The 14,979-nt window shown below is 46.7% G+C and overlaps 1 protein-coding gene and 1 pseudogene across 1 annotated transcript in view; one reads left to right on the forward strand and one right to left on the reverse strand.

Annotated features, from left to right (window-relative positions):
* Positions 1-14,979, reverse strand: part of Svopl (SVOP like) — a 60,629-nt gene that overhangs the window by 43,299 nt on the left and 2,351 nt on the right. Inside the window, exons 2-6 of the mRNA XM_085683973.2 lie at positions 11,735-11,857; positions 11,282-11,373; positions 7,474-7,572; positions 1,771-1,842; positions 61-185 (exon numbers count right to left, since the gene is read on the reverse strand). Of these exons, the coding sequence (XP_085540099.2) occupies positions 61-185; positions 1,771-1,842; positions 7,474-7,572; positions 11,282-11,373; positions 11,735-11,816 (470 nt within the window). The 5' untranslated portion in view covers positions 11,817-11,857. The remainder of the gene's footprint in view (positions 1-60; positions 186-1,770; positions 1,843-7,473; positions 7,573-11,281; positions 11,374-11,734; positions 11,858-14,979) is intronic.
* Positions 12,148-12,600, forward strand: LOC146889511 (large ribosomal subunit protein eL21 pseudogene; annotated as a pseudogene).

A 14,979-nucleotide genomic window follows, 5' to 3' on the forward strand; every position in this document is an offset into this window, starting at 1 on the left:
TGCGCGCGCACCTGAAGCATCCACATTTCTTTCTCACCGACTCTCTAGAGCAAATCTTACCCTTGTGCATGGCCAGACACTCCACAGCCTACCATGGTCCTCAGAAAGACAAACCAGACGTAGGACGGGGAGAAAGAGGTCAGTAAGGAGAAGTAGGCTCCCCACAGGAACGAGAGCAGCAAAATCTGGAGCAAGGAAAGAGAACTTGTTACCAGGACCCACCTAGGGTACCAAGACCTGCCTGGGGAATGAAAGGGTCCCTGATACCTTTTGAAGTGGGTGCCTCCTCTGTGGGACCTCAGCTTCCCTGGGAAGCGGGGTTCACAGCACCCACTGCTCTCTCAGTCTGCCCTGGCATGGTCCAGGCTATTCTCCTGTCTCAGAGTGTCTAGTGTGTCCACCTTGGGAGGTAACAGAAAACAAGGGGCTGCCCTCCCTCCTCACATGGCTGTTGCGAGCACAGGGAGGCTTTTTATTGGAAAGAGTAGAAGAAGCAAACAATGCATTGCCTTTTCTTATTTACAAGAAAAGCAGGCTTTATAGTATGAACACAAGTTCCCAGGAAAAGCCACAGCTATACCGATGATTCCATAGAACTGGAGACTGATGAAACTGTGACCTTAAGAAGCTGGACTATTGGGCTGGAGAGATGACTCAGAGGTTAAGAGCACTGGCTGCTCTTCCAGTGGTCCTGGGTTCAATTGCCAGCAACCACATGGTGGCTCACAGTCATCTGTAATGAGGTCTGGTGCCCTCTTCTGGTATGGAGACAGAATGTTGTATATATAATAAATAAATAAATCTTAAAAAAAAAGTTGGACTATTGCAGAGCCAAATTATCCCAGAATTATCTTTAGAGCCCCCAAATAGCCATCTCTTACCCACCTCTGTATCTAATCCAGCGCCCTAGTGATTATAAGGTAAAACCTTTTTTTTTTTTTTTTACCTTTTTTACCTTTTTATAAGGTAAAACCTTTGGATTAGATTAATTTAATGGAAGACGAACTTTCACTGTCCCCAAGCTAAGACTGTCGTGAGATAGCATCTGGACCCTATAGCGGACATTTCCCTGTTTTGCTGTAAGCCACCAAGTCTAATGTTCCCAGCCCTTGTCTTTGATATTAAACAGCAAGACTAAGTTGGAATGTTGCTTCCGTCAGAGTTGTCACTATCGCAGAGGAAACAACATGGACAAAAAGTAACCCAGGGAGCAAAGGGTTTGTTCGGCTTACGCTTCCACATCACTGTTCATCACTGAAGGAAGTCAGGACAGGAGCTAAACAGGGCAGGATCCTGGAGCCAGGAGCTGATGCAGAGGCCATGGAGGAGAGCTGCTTGCTGGCTTGCTCTGTCTGCTCTCTCATAGAATTCAGGACCACCAAAACCAGGGATTTCACCACCCACAATAAACCGGGCCCTCCCCCATCAGTCCCTAGATAAGAAAATGCTCTACAGGCTTGCCTGCAGCCAGATCTTACAGAGACGTTTTCTCAACTGAGGCGCCTCCTCTCTGATGACTCCAGTTTGTAGCAAGTTGATATAAAACCAGCCAGCATAAATGTGGTACTTGTGGTAAGGTGTATATGCATCTCTACTGGGCCACCATCATTTGTGTTTGACTCCTGAATAAGTTATCTCTTGTCCCCTTTGAGGGAAGAGGTGCTGACATGGGGGCAGGTCCACGGGAGGGAAGGATTGGGACAGTGCCCAAAACAGTACAGGGGGGCAGGGGGCAGGAGGGACGGGAGTATCCTCCATAGCCTGGCCTACCTTCCAGCGGCCATATCTGTCAGCCAGGAGACCAAAGAGGATGCTGGACACCATGTAGCCAAAAAACACCATCTGGAGTCAGGGTGAAGAGAAACAGTGCTCTAAGCAGAACACACCAGGAAGATGTGCAGTTACTACATTAAGCATATAGCTAAACCATCCTAGCTAAAATTAGGCTAGAGATGGGCTTCCCAAAGCACCCCAGGGCTCAGGGAGCACAGGCAGGCTCCTGGGGTTGGGGTCTTTACTTCTTGTACACACAAAGCTTACCAACAGGTCCCAGGTAGAAGCAGGTCCCCAGAGTAGGAAACTGCTGCCCTTCTCCCATTCCCTGGCCTCTCTGCTGTGCTCAGCATGAAGCTGTGACTTCCCATTGTAGTTTAAGATCTAGCCATGCCTGCTCTGCCCTGTTCCTACACAAGCTGCTGCCTCTAAACTAGTCTTTCTTTGTATTGTCACAAACTTTAAATGAACACCTGAACCAATCATCCACCTGAAACCCTCTAAAGGGCTGGGGCCAGGGCTCAGTTGGCAGGATGTTTGCTTATCATTCATAAAGCCCTGGGTTCCATCCCCAGCTTCACATAAAAGCAGCCAAGATGGTTCATGGATCAAGTGTCTGTAAACCCAGCACTCCGGAGGTGGAAGAAAGAGGGTCAGAAATCTAAAGTCACCCTTGGACACACCGTGTATTGGAGGCCAGCTTGGGCTACATGGATGCAGGGAGTCATGGAGTTGACCTGGTCTAGCTGCCTCGAGAGGTGTGAGTCACAGGTTCTTTAGGTTAGAGTTCATGGCTCCTGGAGTACTGGGTGCCTCAAGAACTGGAGCGAACATTCAGGTCTCCTGTGTACCTCAGCATTCCCCAGAAGTCAGCAGAAGCACACAGGAGCTTGCCTGCACAATTAGTTTTAGACATTAATCTTGAGTGTCCCGTATAGCTGGCAAATGCCATTGTGTCCTGGCAACTACAATTGTATTCTCTTTCCTTTTCTGTTTTTTTTTTCCTTCTTTTTTCACCCCAGACAGGGTTTCTCTGTGTAGCTCTGGCTGTCCTGGAACTAGCGCTGTAGGCCAGGCTGGCCTCAAACTCACAGAGATTCGCCTGACTCTGCCTCCCCGAGTACTGGGATTGAAGGCGTGTACCACCACCGCCCAGTGTATTCTGTTTCTGAATGTGTATAAAATGATTGCTTCCAATAAACTGGTCAAAGCATCATTCTTGCTGAGACCTTCTCCAACCACAGCCTGGTTTTCATTCCCACCAACCGTATCAGGAGAGCCTGGTTTGGTTAGTAAGTGCTGGCACTTATACATGGAGACCCTGTCTCAGTAAACAAAATCTCTGAAATTTAAGTCGTCAGGTGGAGCAGCCTTGTTTTCCTCTCTTGTCCAGCACCTCACTCAGTCTGGCTCTGTGTGTGCCGGTGCAGCCAGCACCTACTTCCCTACCTTCCAGACAGTTCCTTTTTCTCCTGGCTGATGCCTCCAGGAAACCAGAGGCGCAGTGCCAGCTTTGCTTCCAGCACCTCTTGGGAAAAAGGCTGCTTCTCTCTGCTGCCTGCTTTGCTTTGCTTTTTTTTCTGCCCCTCGTAAGAAAGACTCACAGGCTGGGCGGTGGTGGCGCATGCCTTTAATCCTAGCACTCAGGAAGCAGAAGCAGGTGGATCTCTGTGAGTTCGAGGCCAACCTGGTCTACAAGAGCTAGTTCCCAGGACAGGCTCCAAAGCTACAGAGAAATACTGTCTTGAAAAAACCAAAAAAAAAAAAAAAACAAAAAAAAAAGAAAGAAAGACTCACAAGGAACTATTCAGAAGTCATCATACATGCACATATGCCCCCACCCCACTTCTATACATCATCATACATGCACATTTGCTCCACCCCACTTCTACTTCTGTACACAATCATACATGCACATTTCCCCACCCCACTTCCGTGCACAATCATACATGCACATTTGTTCCACCCCACTTCTGTACACAATCATACATGCACATTTGCTCTACCCCACTTCTGTACACAATCATACATGCACATTTGCTCCACTCCACTTCTGTGCTGCAGGTCAAACCCAGGATTTTAGGCTCCGATATATTCTCCTTTATAAATAATTTGTTTAATTAGCATACAAGTTATATGCAATGGGCTTCGTTGCAACATTTTCATGCACTTTTTAAAGAAGTGTGTGTGTGTGTGTGTGTTGTGCATGTGAATGTCCAAGGAGCCCAGACAGAAGGTCAAATACGTGGAGCTGGAGTTACAGGTGGTTTTGAGGCCCAACATCGGTGCTGGGACTCAAACTTGTGTCTTCTGCAAGAGCAGCAGGTGTTTTTAATAGCAGAATCATCTCACCGGCCCCCAATTTCTTTTTATGACCTCTCCTTCCTTATTCCTTTCCCTCCTCCCTCTTTCCTACTGGTACCTTTTGTCTCTCCCTCCTACTGCCACGTCACATGTATTCTGCTACCTTCGTTTTCATCTTCCCCAACACTCTCAAGCCCTCTCACGGTTCTCATCTTCCCTTCATGACATACATCTACCCTAAACACATATTTAAAAATTAGAACCTGAGACCCACATATGAGTGAAAATATGTTGCATTTGTCTTTCTGAGTCTGGATACTTGGCTTAACATAATGAGTTCCAGATCCACACATTTCCACACAATGCCATGACTCTTTTTCCCTTACGGCTGAATAAAATTTTGTTCTGTACACGGATCACATTTTCCTATGCATTCCTCTGTTGATGGACATCTACGATGGTTCCATCTCTAGCCACTGTGCACAGCGCAGCAATCATGGATATGCGAGTGTCTGCAATTGAACCAAGGATACTTTGAGTATATACCCTGAAGTGGTATAGCTGTGTTATATAATAGTTCTGGTTTTAGTTTTGTTTTTTTTAAAAGAAGCTTTCGTACCGATTTCCTTAGTAGCTACACCAGTCTCAACAATGAAGAAGGTGAACAAGGGCTTCTCTTTCGCCACATCCTTGCAACATTTGTTGCCATTTGTCTTCCTGATGACAGCCGTTGTGACTGGGGTGAGAGGAAATTTCAAAGTCGTCTTAATTTTCGATTCCCTGATAGCTAAGGATGATGACTACTTGGAATGTTTATTGGTTGATTGTGTCTCCTTTTGAGAGCTGTCTGTTCAGTGCAGTAACCACTTATTGAATGGGAGATTTGGGCTCTCGGCATGGAATTTGTTTCTCAGTTCTCCGCATGTTTGTGGACACTGGCCTCCTGTCCGAGCAGGCAGAGGTTTCTCCCTTTCTGCAGGCTGCCCCTCCACTCTGCTGACTGTTTTCTTTGTTGTACAGAAGGTTTTTAATTTCACATCACCCCACTTGTCAACTTGGTAATATCCTGTGTTATTGGAGTCTTTCTGAGAGTCCTTGCCTATTGCTATGTCTTGGAGTATTCTTCCTGTTTTCCTCAAGCAATTTCGGTGTTTCAGGTTTTAGACGGAGGTCTTTGATCCATTTTTAATTGATTTTTGTGCAAAGTGAGATGTAGTTCTAATTTCATCCTTTGTGTGTCTACGCAGGTTCCCCAGCACCATTTGCAGAAAGGCTGTATGCTTTCCACTGGGTGTTTCTGACACCCTTCTTAAATATTGTGTGGCCATTGCTGTGTGGGTTTATGTCCTCTGCTGTGCACCCTTGCTCTGCATGTTAATTTTGTCAACACCATGCTGTGTTTGTCATTGTGGCTCTGTAATGTAATTTGAAGTCAAGTATTATATCTGTATTGATCTCTCTGCTTAGAGTTGCATTGACCACGAGGAATCTTTGGTGTTCACACATTAATTTTAGGATTGTTTTTTCTAGTTCTTCAAAGAGTACCATAGGAATTTTGATGCGGATTACAATGAATCTACAGACTGCCCTCACCAGTACAGCCATTTCCACAGTATTAATTCTGTCGACCCACAATCATGGAATCTTCCCATTTTCTGGCGTATTTTTTTTTAATTTTAAAAATTTAGTGTCTTAGTTTTCATCCCATAGATCCTTGAGGTATGAGAGCCATGACGTTTGCCCTGGACTCTCTGCTCTCTGGGACAGAAACCTTGACTCAAGCAAAGCTGTGTTAACCCAGAAGCCTGCATTTCTGCAGCCCCTTGGGAAAGTGCACAGGACACTGACCTCACCCCTGCCCTGCACTCTTCCCTTTCCCCTTCTCTCCCTATGGAGTTCTGTTCTTAATTTTTGTTTGTTTGTTCTTTGAGACAGGGTTTCTCTGTAGCTTTGGAGCCTGTCCTGGAACTAGCTTTGTAGACCAGGCTGGCCTCGAACTCACAGAGATCCGCTTGCCTCTGCCTCCCAGGTGCTGGGATTAAAGGCGTGAGTACCACCACTGTCCAGCTCTGCTCTCTTATTTAATATAAAACACGGTTCAGCCTAGCACAATGGCACACATGTGTAACCCCGCACTCGGGAGGCTGGAATCAGGGCTGGGCGTGCAAACGAAAGAGGGACGGCAGCCTGAGCTGTGCAGTGAGATCCTGTCTCAAAAACAAAGCAAAGGGCAACTTTCTGGTTTACACACTGCACACGCTTCTGCCCTTTTCAGAAAAGGGCGGATGTGGAACTGTGGCTGGACACAAACCTGGGCTCCACGCCCTCCATCCTCCAAGACACAGAAAGAAGCAGGATTCGAACTTACTACACATTAAGAGAACACAGGGCAGTTCTGAGGGAGAGAGCAAAATTCAGAGAGGGCTGTGAGCGGAAAGGCAGCCATCTGCCCTACCATCCCACCAAACAAGGGTGGCTCATCTGTCCTTGCAAGCTTGGAAGGATTTAAGCCAGGGAACGGGGGGAATCAAAGAGAACATTTGTCGAATTTTCCATGACTGCTACAGGTCACCACCTTCCTGCTTCCAAGGAATCCTCTCACTCTGGCCACATCCGGATGCCTTTCTGTTACAAGTTGTCTTTGTTAACACCAGTGTTAATGACAGGTAAGTCAATCCTTTCCCATTACCCTGGGTTCTGGTTCTCTGAGGCTGATACTATCTCCTTAGTAATTCCTGAGCACACAGCCTCACCTTCACTTTCAGGCACTGCCATTCCCTATTAGATATCGTATCCCTGGTACCTGGCCCTTCAGTCAAATTTCCTCAGAGTTCTTGGAACACCCAATCACGGCCCTCTTTAAAGCCCTACAGTGGCTGCTCACATCTACAGCACGTTCCCCACGTTTTTAATATGTCTTCTTCGCATCTTAGTCAAACCATAGAAAGCATACTTTAACATCCACTTCATAAGAAACATATTGACTATGAAGCCATGCGTTCTTTACCTAAGGTTGCCTTTTGTGGCACAGGATGGGACTCTGGAAACTGTAACACATACTGAGTCCAAGTCTTTTTCAGGGAGGACGTATCGCTTTGGCGGATGTTGAGGACCAGTGAAGATCAGCTAGAGGACCAGATGCCAGAGAGGTGGGGTGGGGCTGGCAGTGCGTGGAGGTGAGACTGTTCTAGAATTACTGGGGAGAACATCGGCTAGGAATGCTACTCAAGGTTATTCACCAGAGAAGAGAAAGAGAGAAAGGCGCTGAACGCTAACTACTGTGGAGTCTAGAAGCCCATGAGCTTTGGAGGCCAGCACTCCTCGTTTTGGGTGGGGCTGGGGTTGGTGCTTGGCTCTTAGAGTCCTGGAAGGGGAGCCCAGGCACCAGGTACTCACCGTGGTGACAAGTGCCACCTGCCAGTTCTCCAGCTGCCATTCACAGCGGATAACAGGAGACACAACCGCTATTAACATGATCTCCATGGCTTCCACCACCTGAAAGACAAGGCAGGAAACGCACTAGCTCCTGCCACGGCCACACAGGTCTGCCACCCTCCTAGTCCCGATGTCCTCTTTTCCCTCCCCCTAGAGAAATAAACAATGACGGTAGAACCAGGCACAGTCGCCTACACCTGTGATCCCACCACTCTGACGACTGAGGCAGGAGCGTGGTGGGTTTGAGGCCAGCACTGGCTTCCTATCAAGACCCTGACTGGAGAAACCCCACGCTGAGCAAAATAGAACAAAAATGAAGTAGACGCCTGTAGTAGGATCCTCAGCTTTCATAGGTGTGAGAGTCACAGTTTGTACAACTTGGGAGGATCCCTAGAGATTCCCTCTGCGTGCTGACCTGCGCATGTGCTCAGTAACACTGTCCGAGGGGCCAGTCACTGAGCTAGTGGGTGAGCCTGGCTAGTCACAGCGTGTTATGAGGGTGGCAGGACACACCTTTACAAGGGAGGTTTAGAAACAGCTTCTTACATCAGGAAGCTGGGGTCTCAAGGAGATGGGAAGGTTTCTGAAGGCTGGAAGACAAAGCAACAGGCACAGGCTAGGAGTTCATTTTCAGGAAAGAATGTCTACTCAGCAGATAGTGTAGGATGTGCTACTGAGGGCTTTGAGAGGAGAAGGGTAACTGGTGTTCTAGCTTGCTTTATGTTGCTGGGATAAACACCAGGACCAGAAGCAACGAGGGGAAGAGTGGGCTTATTTCACCTACAGGTTGTAGTCCACCATGGAGAGAAAGCAGGACAGGAGCTCCGAGCAGGAACCTGGAGGCAGGGACTGAAGCAGAGGCCCTGGAGGGGAGATGCTTCCCGCCTTGCTTTCTAAACAGGCTCACCTGCCCGAGGCTGGAACCGGCTGGAGGAGTTCCCACAGCACCATCTGTTGTAGATTATAATAGGAACCCACACCGTGGGCTACATTCCCACCCACCCTTGCATCAATCGGGGGCGATCAAGAAAATGCCCTACGCATGCCCATAGGCCAGTCTGATGGGATCAGTTCTTCAGATGAGGTTCCCTCCCGCCAGGTGTGCCTAGGTTTGTGCCAAGTTAGCTGAAACTAACCTGCACAATTAATCTTTGTCCATAGCCTACAGTCCATTTCAGGGTGGGTTTATCTCCCAGGGGAAGGAAGTAGAAACCAGAAATGAATGAGTAGGAACAGGTGAATTAGATAAAGGACAAAAAAGACAGGACAGCCTGGGACACCTTCTCAAGGGAGAGTTGTAGAAAGAGGCATGCCCACACCGTCTCCTCCCGCAGAGTCACCTCTACCTCATTTACTTTTTAGTAGTGTGTGTGTGTGTGTGTGTGTGTGCATGTGTGTGTGCGCATGAGTGTATGCATGTGTACCACATGTATTCAGGAGCCATGGCAGCCACAAGTTGGTACTGGATCCCCAGAACTGGAGCTGTAGATGTTTGTGAGCTGCCATATCGGTGTTGGGTCTTCTGCCTTCCCTCTAGTTCAACCTTATTTTTTAGACAGTCTCTTTCTGAACCTGGGGTTCACTACTTTGTCTTGACTGGATGGCCAGGAAGCACCAGGGTTTCCCCTATCTCTTCTGCTCCCCACAGCACTAGCACTGCAGGTGCACATACTACCGAAGTCAGCTTTGAACTCTCAACCGCAGGTGATCCTCCTACCTCAGTGTTCTGAGTCACTGGGACTACAGTACCTACCACTATGCCCAGCCAAATCTGAGGGCCTGTACCTGCAGGGCAAGATGAACACAAACATCACAGACAGAGACAAGGACATCAGGAAGATTAAGGAGAACTAGAGGAAGCGAACACGTTTGTCTGGGGTTTATCCTGTTGATGACAATGGTGGGACAGTCCTAGGATTCTTTGTTATAGTAACGTGGAGGCCTGGCATGCAAAGGAGGAGCAGTGGTCCCCAGGCTGTGGCTTGTCTTCTCTGGAGGATTGCAGCTGTCCTCAGAGTGGGATGTTTTAGCACAGGACCGAGGCAGCGGGGCCATCTCAGAAAGATGTTCGCTTTACTCAGCTCCTCCTTCTTAGTAACACGGAACAGATGGGCAATGACCATCAGGACCGAATGTCTAAAGGGTTCCAAAGGAAATGCACTAGTTAGGAGTAACGCTGTCCCTCTCCAATAATAGAAGGGAGTAAAAACCTGCTGTGTGGCTCTCGAGTGTGGAACTGTGAGAACATGAGCCATAGAGTGGTCCCTTTGCGGATAAGCAAGGGTTCTGCATCGTGTGGGAAGTTATCATGAAAGGCGGGGTGTGATGCTTCTGACATGCCTCTTTCTATGTCGTCCTCTCTCCTGAGGGAGGCTCCAGAAAGATGCCTCAGGGCTTGTGGGCTGACTCTGTGTTGGATGACTCTTCTGACTTTTGGTCTTGGTTTTATTTGTGTTTTTAGAGAAAATTTCCCTCTGTGGCCTAGGCTAGCCTCACAGCAATCTCCCTACCTCAGCCTTCTAAGTGTTTCGATGACAGTCATAAGACATGATATCCAGTTTTGTCTGTCAGTTTTTATTTGTTTTAGAGACTGTCTCAAGTAGCCCAGGTTGGCATTGAATTTGCAATGTAGCTGAGGCTAGCCTTGAACTCCTAATCTTCCTGCTTCTTCCTCTCAAGTGGCATAATTACATCTGAATAAATTGTTTGCTGCGTTTGTTTAATGAATATTTGGTGGAAGTTATTAGCAAATTAAATATTTAGGACAGGAATCTCCTAAGACCACCATACCAAGGACAACATAACAAGACCCCATTTCACCTAAAAAAAAAAAAAAAAAAAACAAAGAACCAAACAAACAAAAATAAACAGATTTTACCTGATTTGATCTTTGTACTGGTAGGGGTGGAGAAGTGGAGGGCTGGGAGGGGGGGGAAGGAGGGAAGCAGGGACCTATCCCAGGGCCTTGCTGAGACTTCACACACTAGGTAACCTCTCTTTCACTGAGACATATCGCTAGCCCTTTCTAAAACTTTTCCTTAAAAGAAAAAACAAAAAGCCTAAACTGTGTGTGTGTGTGTGTGTGTGTTTATGTGTGTAGTGTGTGTGTATGTGTTTGTGTGTGTATGTGTGTAGTGTGTGTGTATGTGTGTGTGGTGTGTGTATGCGTGTATGTGTGTATGTGTGTCCACATGCTCATATGGGAGGAGGCCATTCTCTCCTCACACCGTTACACGAGTTCCAGGAACTGAAGTCAGATTTCATGTATCCCCAGCTGGCCTCAAACTCAATACAGAGCCGAAGATGACCTTGAACTTCTGATCTTCCTACAGCTCCCTGCCAAATGCTGGGGGTTACAGGTGTACCCACCATGCCTAGCATACAATGCCTAGAAGTTAGGAGAAACACAGGCCACTAATAGAAGGAAATTCCTCTTAGGGGATCTAGAATCTTCCTGACAGCAGGCATTCCAGGTGATACCAATCACACACGCTCAAGGGCCACGTGTCTACTCCACGTGAAATAACCCAGTGGTCCTCTCCCTTCTCCCCAACAGCTCAATGCAAACTTTTACGAGGAGTCTGGAATCGCCAGGACAGACACACGCATTCCATTGTTCCCAGCCAACCCATGCCAAAGGCCGATGAAATGATTTCCACGGGACTCCCACTCCCTGGGGTGGCCAGTCCAGTGGTCGAGGCCAGCAGAAAGAGGGTGTCCAGCAGGGAGGACAGTGCCACAGGTGCCAAGGTTCTCCAGGAGCACTCACCCCGGTGCTGCCCATGATCAGAAAAAGTGCGATGTGAAAGCGTCCAAACCCAATGGTCTCCACGGCATCCTCCACAGTGAATGTCTTTGTCTCTGACAAGGAAAGCAGAATGTAAGGACCGCTTGAGTGGGAATGGAACCCCCAGGATTGTGGCTCACCTTTGGAGGTACGTGCAACATTATTGTTATTATTTATTAGGGTCTTGTGTAGCCTAGACTGACCTCAGGCTCCTACAGGTAGCAGAGGATGACCTTGAACTCCTGATCCTCCTGCTTCTACCTCTCCAGCGCTGGGATTACAGACATGCGCCTCCACACCGAGTTTATGTGGTACTGGGAACCAGCATAGGATTTCATGCAGGCTAGGCAAGCACGCTACCAACTGACCTATAACCTTGGCCCCTGACTCATTATTATAACAATGTCGAGCATTAGTCTGAAAGCCAGGCCTTACCTTTCTGCTGTGGCTCTGGGGCTGCCTGGCTCAGCTTCCGAAGGCTAATGACCGTTACGGGTTCTCTCTGCTTGGCTGCCATCTGGGGTTACTCCAGCTCACCACACAGCTTCCCTAATGAAGCTAGGGACAGTAGCAGAGAGGACACATGATGACCATAGAGAGCATATCATATGGCAAGTCTACTCATATAAAATTGTCTTGAGCCATCAAAAGTCCTAGGAGGTAAGTTGGTAGCTGACTGTGCACATGGGAGGAGGAGATTTTTCTATACATAGAACCCAGGTTTTTTTTGTTTTGTTTTGTTTTGTTTTGTTTTTGTTTTTGTTTTTAAAGAGCTTCCAGCCACAGCAGCCATCTTACAGGAACTCGCCAAAGTGGCAAACACCAGGGAGAGAGGAAGGGCACTCACTATGTTCTCTAGGCCCTTAGGAAACATGGAGTTGTTCCTTTGGCCACATGCATGCAAGTCTACAAGAAGGGTGATATTGTAGATATCAAGAGAATGGGCACTGTTCAAAAAGGAATGCCCCAGTGTCCCATAAATGTTACCATGGCAAAACCGGGAGAGTCTACAGTGCCACCCAGCATGCTATGGGCATCACTGTAAACAAGTAAGGACAAGATTCTTGCCACAAGGACACATTCTTAGTGTGTGGATTGAACACATCAAGCGCTCAAAGAGCAGAGACAGCTTCCTGAGGCAGGTGAAGGAGAACGACCAGAAGAAAAAGGAAGCCAAAGAGAAGGGCATCTGGGTTCAGCTGAAGCGCCAGCCTGCTCCACCCAGAGAAGCACACTTGGTGAGGACTAATGGGACGTAGTCTGAGCTGCTGGAGCCCATTCCGTATGAATTCATGGCCTGATGTAAGAAAGAAATAAAAGACCTGGACTGTGAAGGGTTTTTCTTAAGTTCAAGTGTGGTATCTCCTCCCTGGAAGAAAATGTTGAAGCAGAAAAGAAAGAAAGAAAGAAAGAAAGAAAGAAAGAAAGAAAGAGAAAGGGGAGGGAGGGAGGGAGACAGAGAGAGAAAGAAAGAGAGAGAGAGAGAGAGAAGAAAAGAAAAGAAAAGAAAAGAAAAGAAAAGAAAAGAAAAGAAAAGAAAACTGGTGTGGATACAAGAAGACTCTTGGGGCTCTTTGACAGTCAGCCTGGCCCAGACTATGAGCTCCAAGCCAGTGAGAAACCCTGCCTCAGGAAAATGTGGACAGCATTTCTGAGGGACCACACCCTGGTGCAGAATGTTCTTTTATATTTAAAAGGGGATATGATATAAATATGAATAATTTACATTGATAAATTTTGCTTTACTGGTATAAAGTTAAGGTCAATTTTGTTATATGTATATGTACTTCTGTTCTTGATTAAGGTGCTGTGATTGTGTATTTCATTTAAAAAATGTATAATTAAAAATATAGGTTGTTAATGGATAATAATCAATAATAGTCAAACTTGTAGTCATGTTAGTTAGATTTTCTAGATATATACAGATATATGTCTGTCAGTTAGATAGGCATTCTTCATATCTTTCAAAGACTACAGAATATGGCATTTTAAATGTTTTAATAACTTAGAGCTTTTCATGACAATGAGACACATCTGCTCCTGGCAGCACCAATCTACTTCAAGAGGAAGATGGGCATGGAAGAGGCTACTTATGGGGTTATAGCCATTTGGGCAAAAAACTGCCCTTGCCTGAGCTGTTGCATAAACTAGACACAGAGAACCTGCAGAGAGAGGACTGCTGAACTTGCCTAAAGGTGAGATGGTCTTTCAGGGTTCCTGATTCATGAAAGAGTCTGCGAGACATTCTACAGGACACAGCAGATAGTGACTGAACTGTCTTTGAAATTTCCTGCTTCATGAAAATGTCTGCTGGATACTATGTGCCTGTAGGCTGAAGATGGGTGCCCCAACAGTACAGAGGAACTTTGGATGACTGTCTAGGTGGCGAGATGTCTCTGTCATTTCTAGAGCTTGGAAGTTGTTTATTTCTTGTTTACTTAGATAGTATTATATCCTTCTGGAGTCTTTGATGGAGTTGAAGAATGAATAGATAGTTATAGTTTTCCTTAGTTATGATAAAAGATAAAGTAGCTATAAATATTGTAGCTGTAATTCTTGCTTGATAACCGTTTTGTTATATGTAATTTTACCATGTTAAAGTGAAAACCTTTCTTTTTGTTTAAACAGAAAAAGGGGAAATGATGTAGGTGGGTCTTCTTTCTATGTGCTGCTTTTATTAGTTAATTAATAAAGAAACTGCTTGGCCTGATAGGTCAGAACATAGGTGGGTGGAGTAGACAGAACAGAATGCTGGGAGAAAGAAGCAGAGTCAGGCAGACACCATGGAACCAGCCGCCAGGTCAGACATGCTGAATCTTTCCCAGTAAGCCACCACCTCATGGTGCTACACAGATTATTAGAAATGGGTTAGTCAAGATGTGAGAGTTAGCCAATAATAGGCTAAAACTAATGGGCCAGGCAGTGTTTAAATGAATACAGTTTTCATGTAATTATTTCAGGGGTAAACTAGCTGGGATCCAGGCGGGAATGCAGCCCGCTGCTTCCTTTTACAACAACATCCAAGGTTGACCCCTAGGATACACATACATAAGCACATACGTGCATAGACAGATACCCCCTCACACACACACACACACACAAGTATCCACACATGTGCACACACAAGTCCTATTTTTTTCCTGTCATCCATTTCGTCTCAAACAGACTACTCTTGTGATTAGATCCCCTTCTATTTATTAGGCTCCTGGCTTGAGGAATTTGTCTTCTTGTGAACCTCCCTTTCCTCACCACTAAAATGAGGGATATATAGTAATTGCACCTAACTCTTAGGCTGGTGCAAGGAGCAAACAAGTTAGCTCACAGTGTTTATCCTGCACTGGCCTGCCCCACCCCGCCGGGAGGAAGCTGAAAGCCCTGCTGTGGGTACCTACTTATAAAGGACACATTTAGGGTCACAAAAAAAAAGAATGATGCATGTCCCAGGCAGTGGGGGTGCACACATTTAATCCCAGCACTCGGAGGCAGACGCAGGAGGATCTCTGAGTTCAAAGTCCAAAGCCAGCCTGGTCTACAGAGAGAGGTCCAGGACAACCAGCACCACACAGAGGACTACCCCGTCTTGATAAACCAAACAGAAGCTCAGGGGCAAAGAGTGGGCAGAAGTGGAAGCTTGAGGACAATTTGTGAGAGCTGAAGGGAAAGGCCAGGGCAGGCAAGCT

Source organism: Myodes glareolus, chromosome 25, assembly GCF_982192425.1.
Source record: "Myodes glareolus chromosome 25, mMyoGla1.1, whole genome shotgun sequence".
NCBI lineage: Eukaryota > Metazoa > Chordata > Mammalia > Rodentia > Cricetidae > Myodes > Myodes glareolus.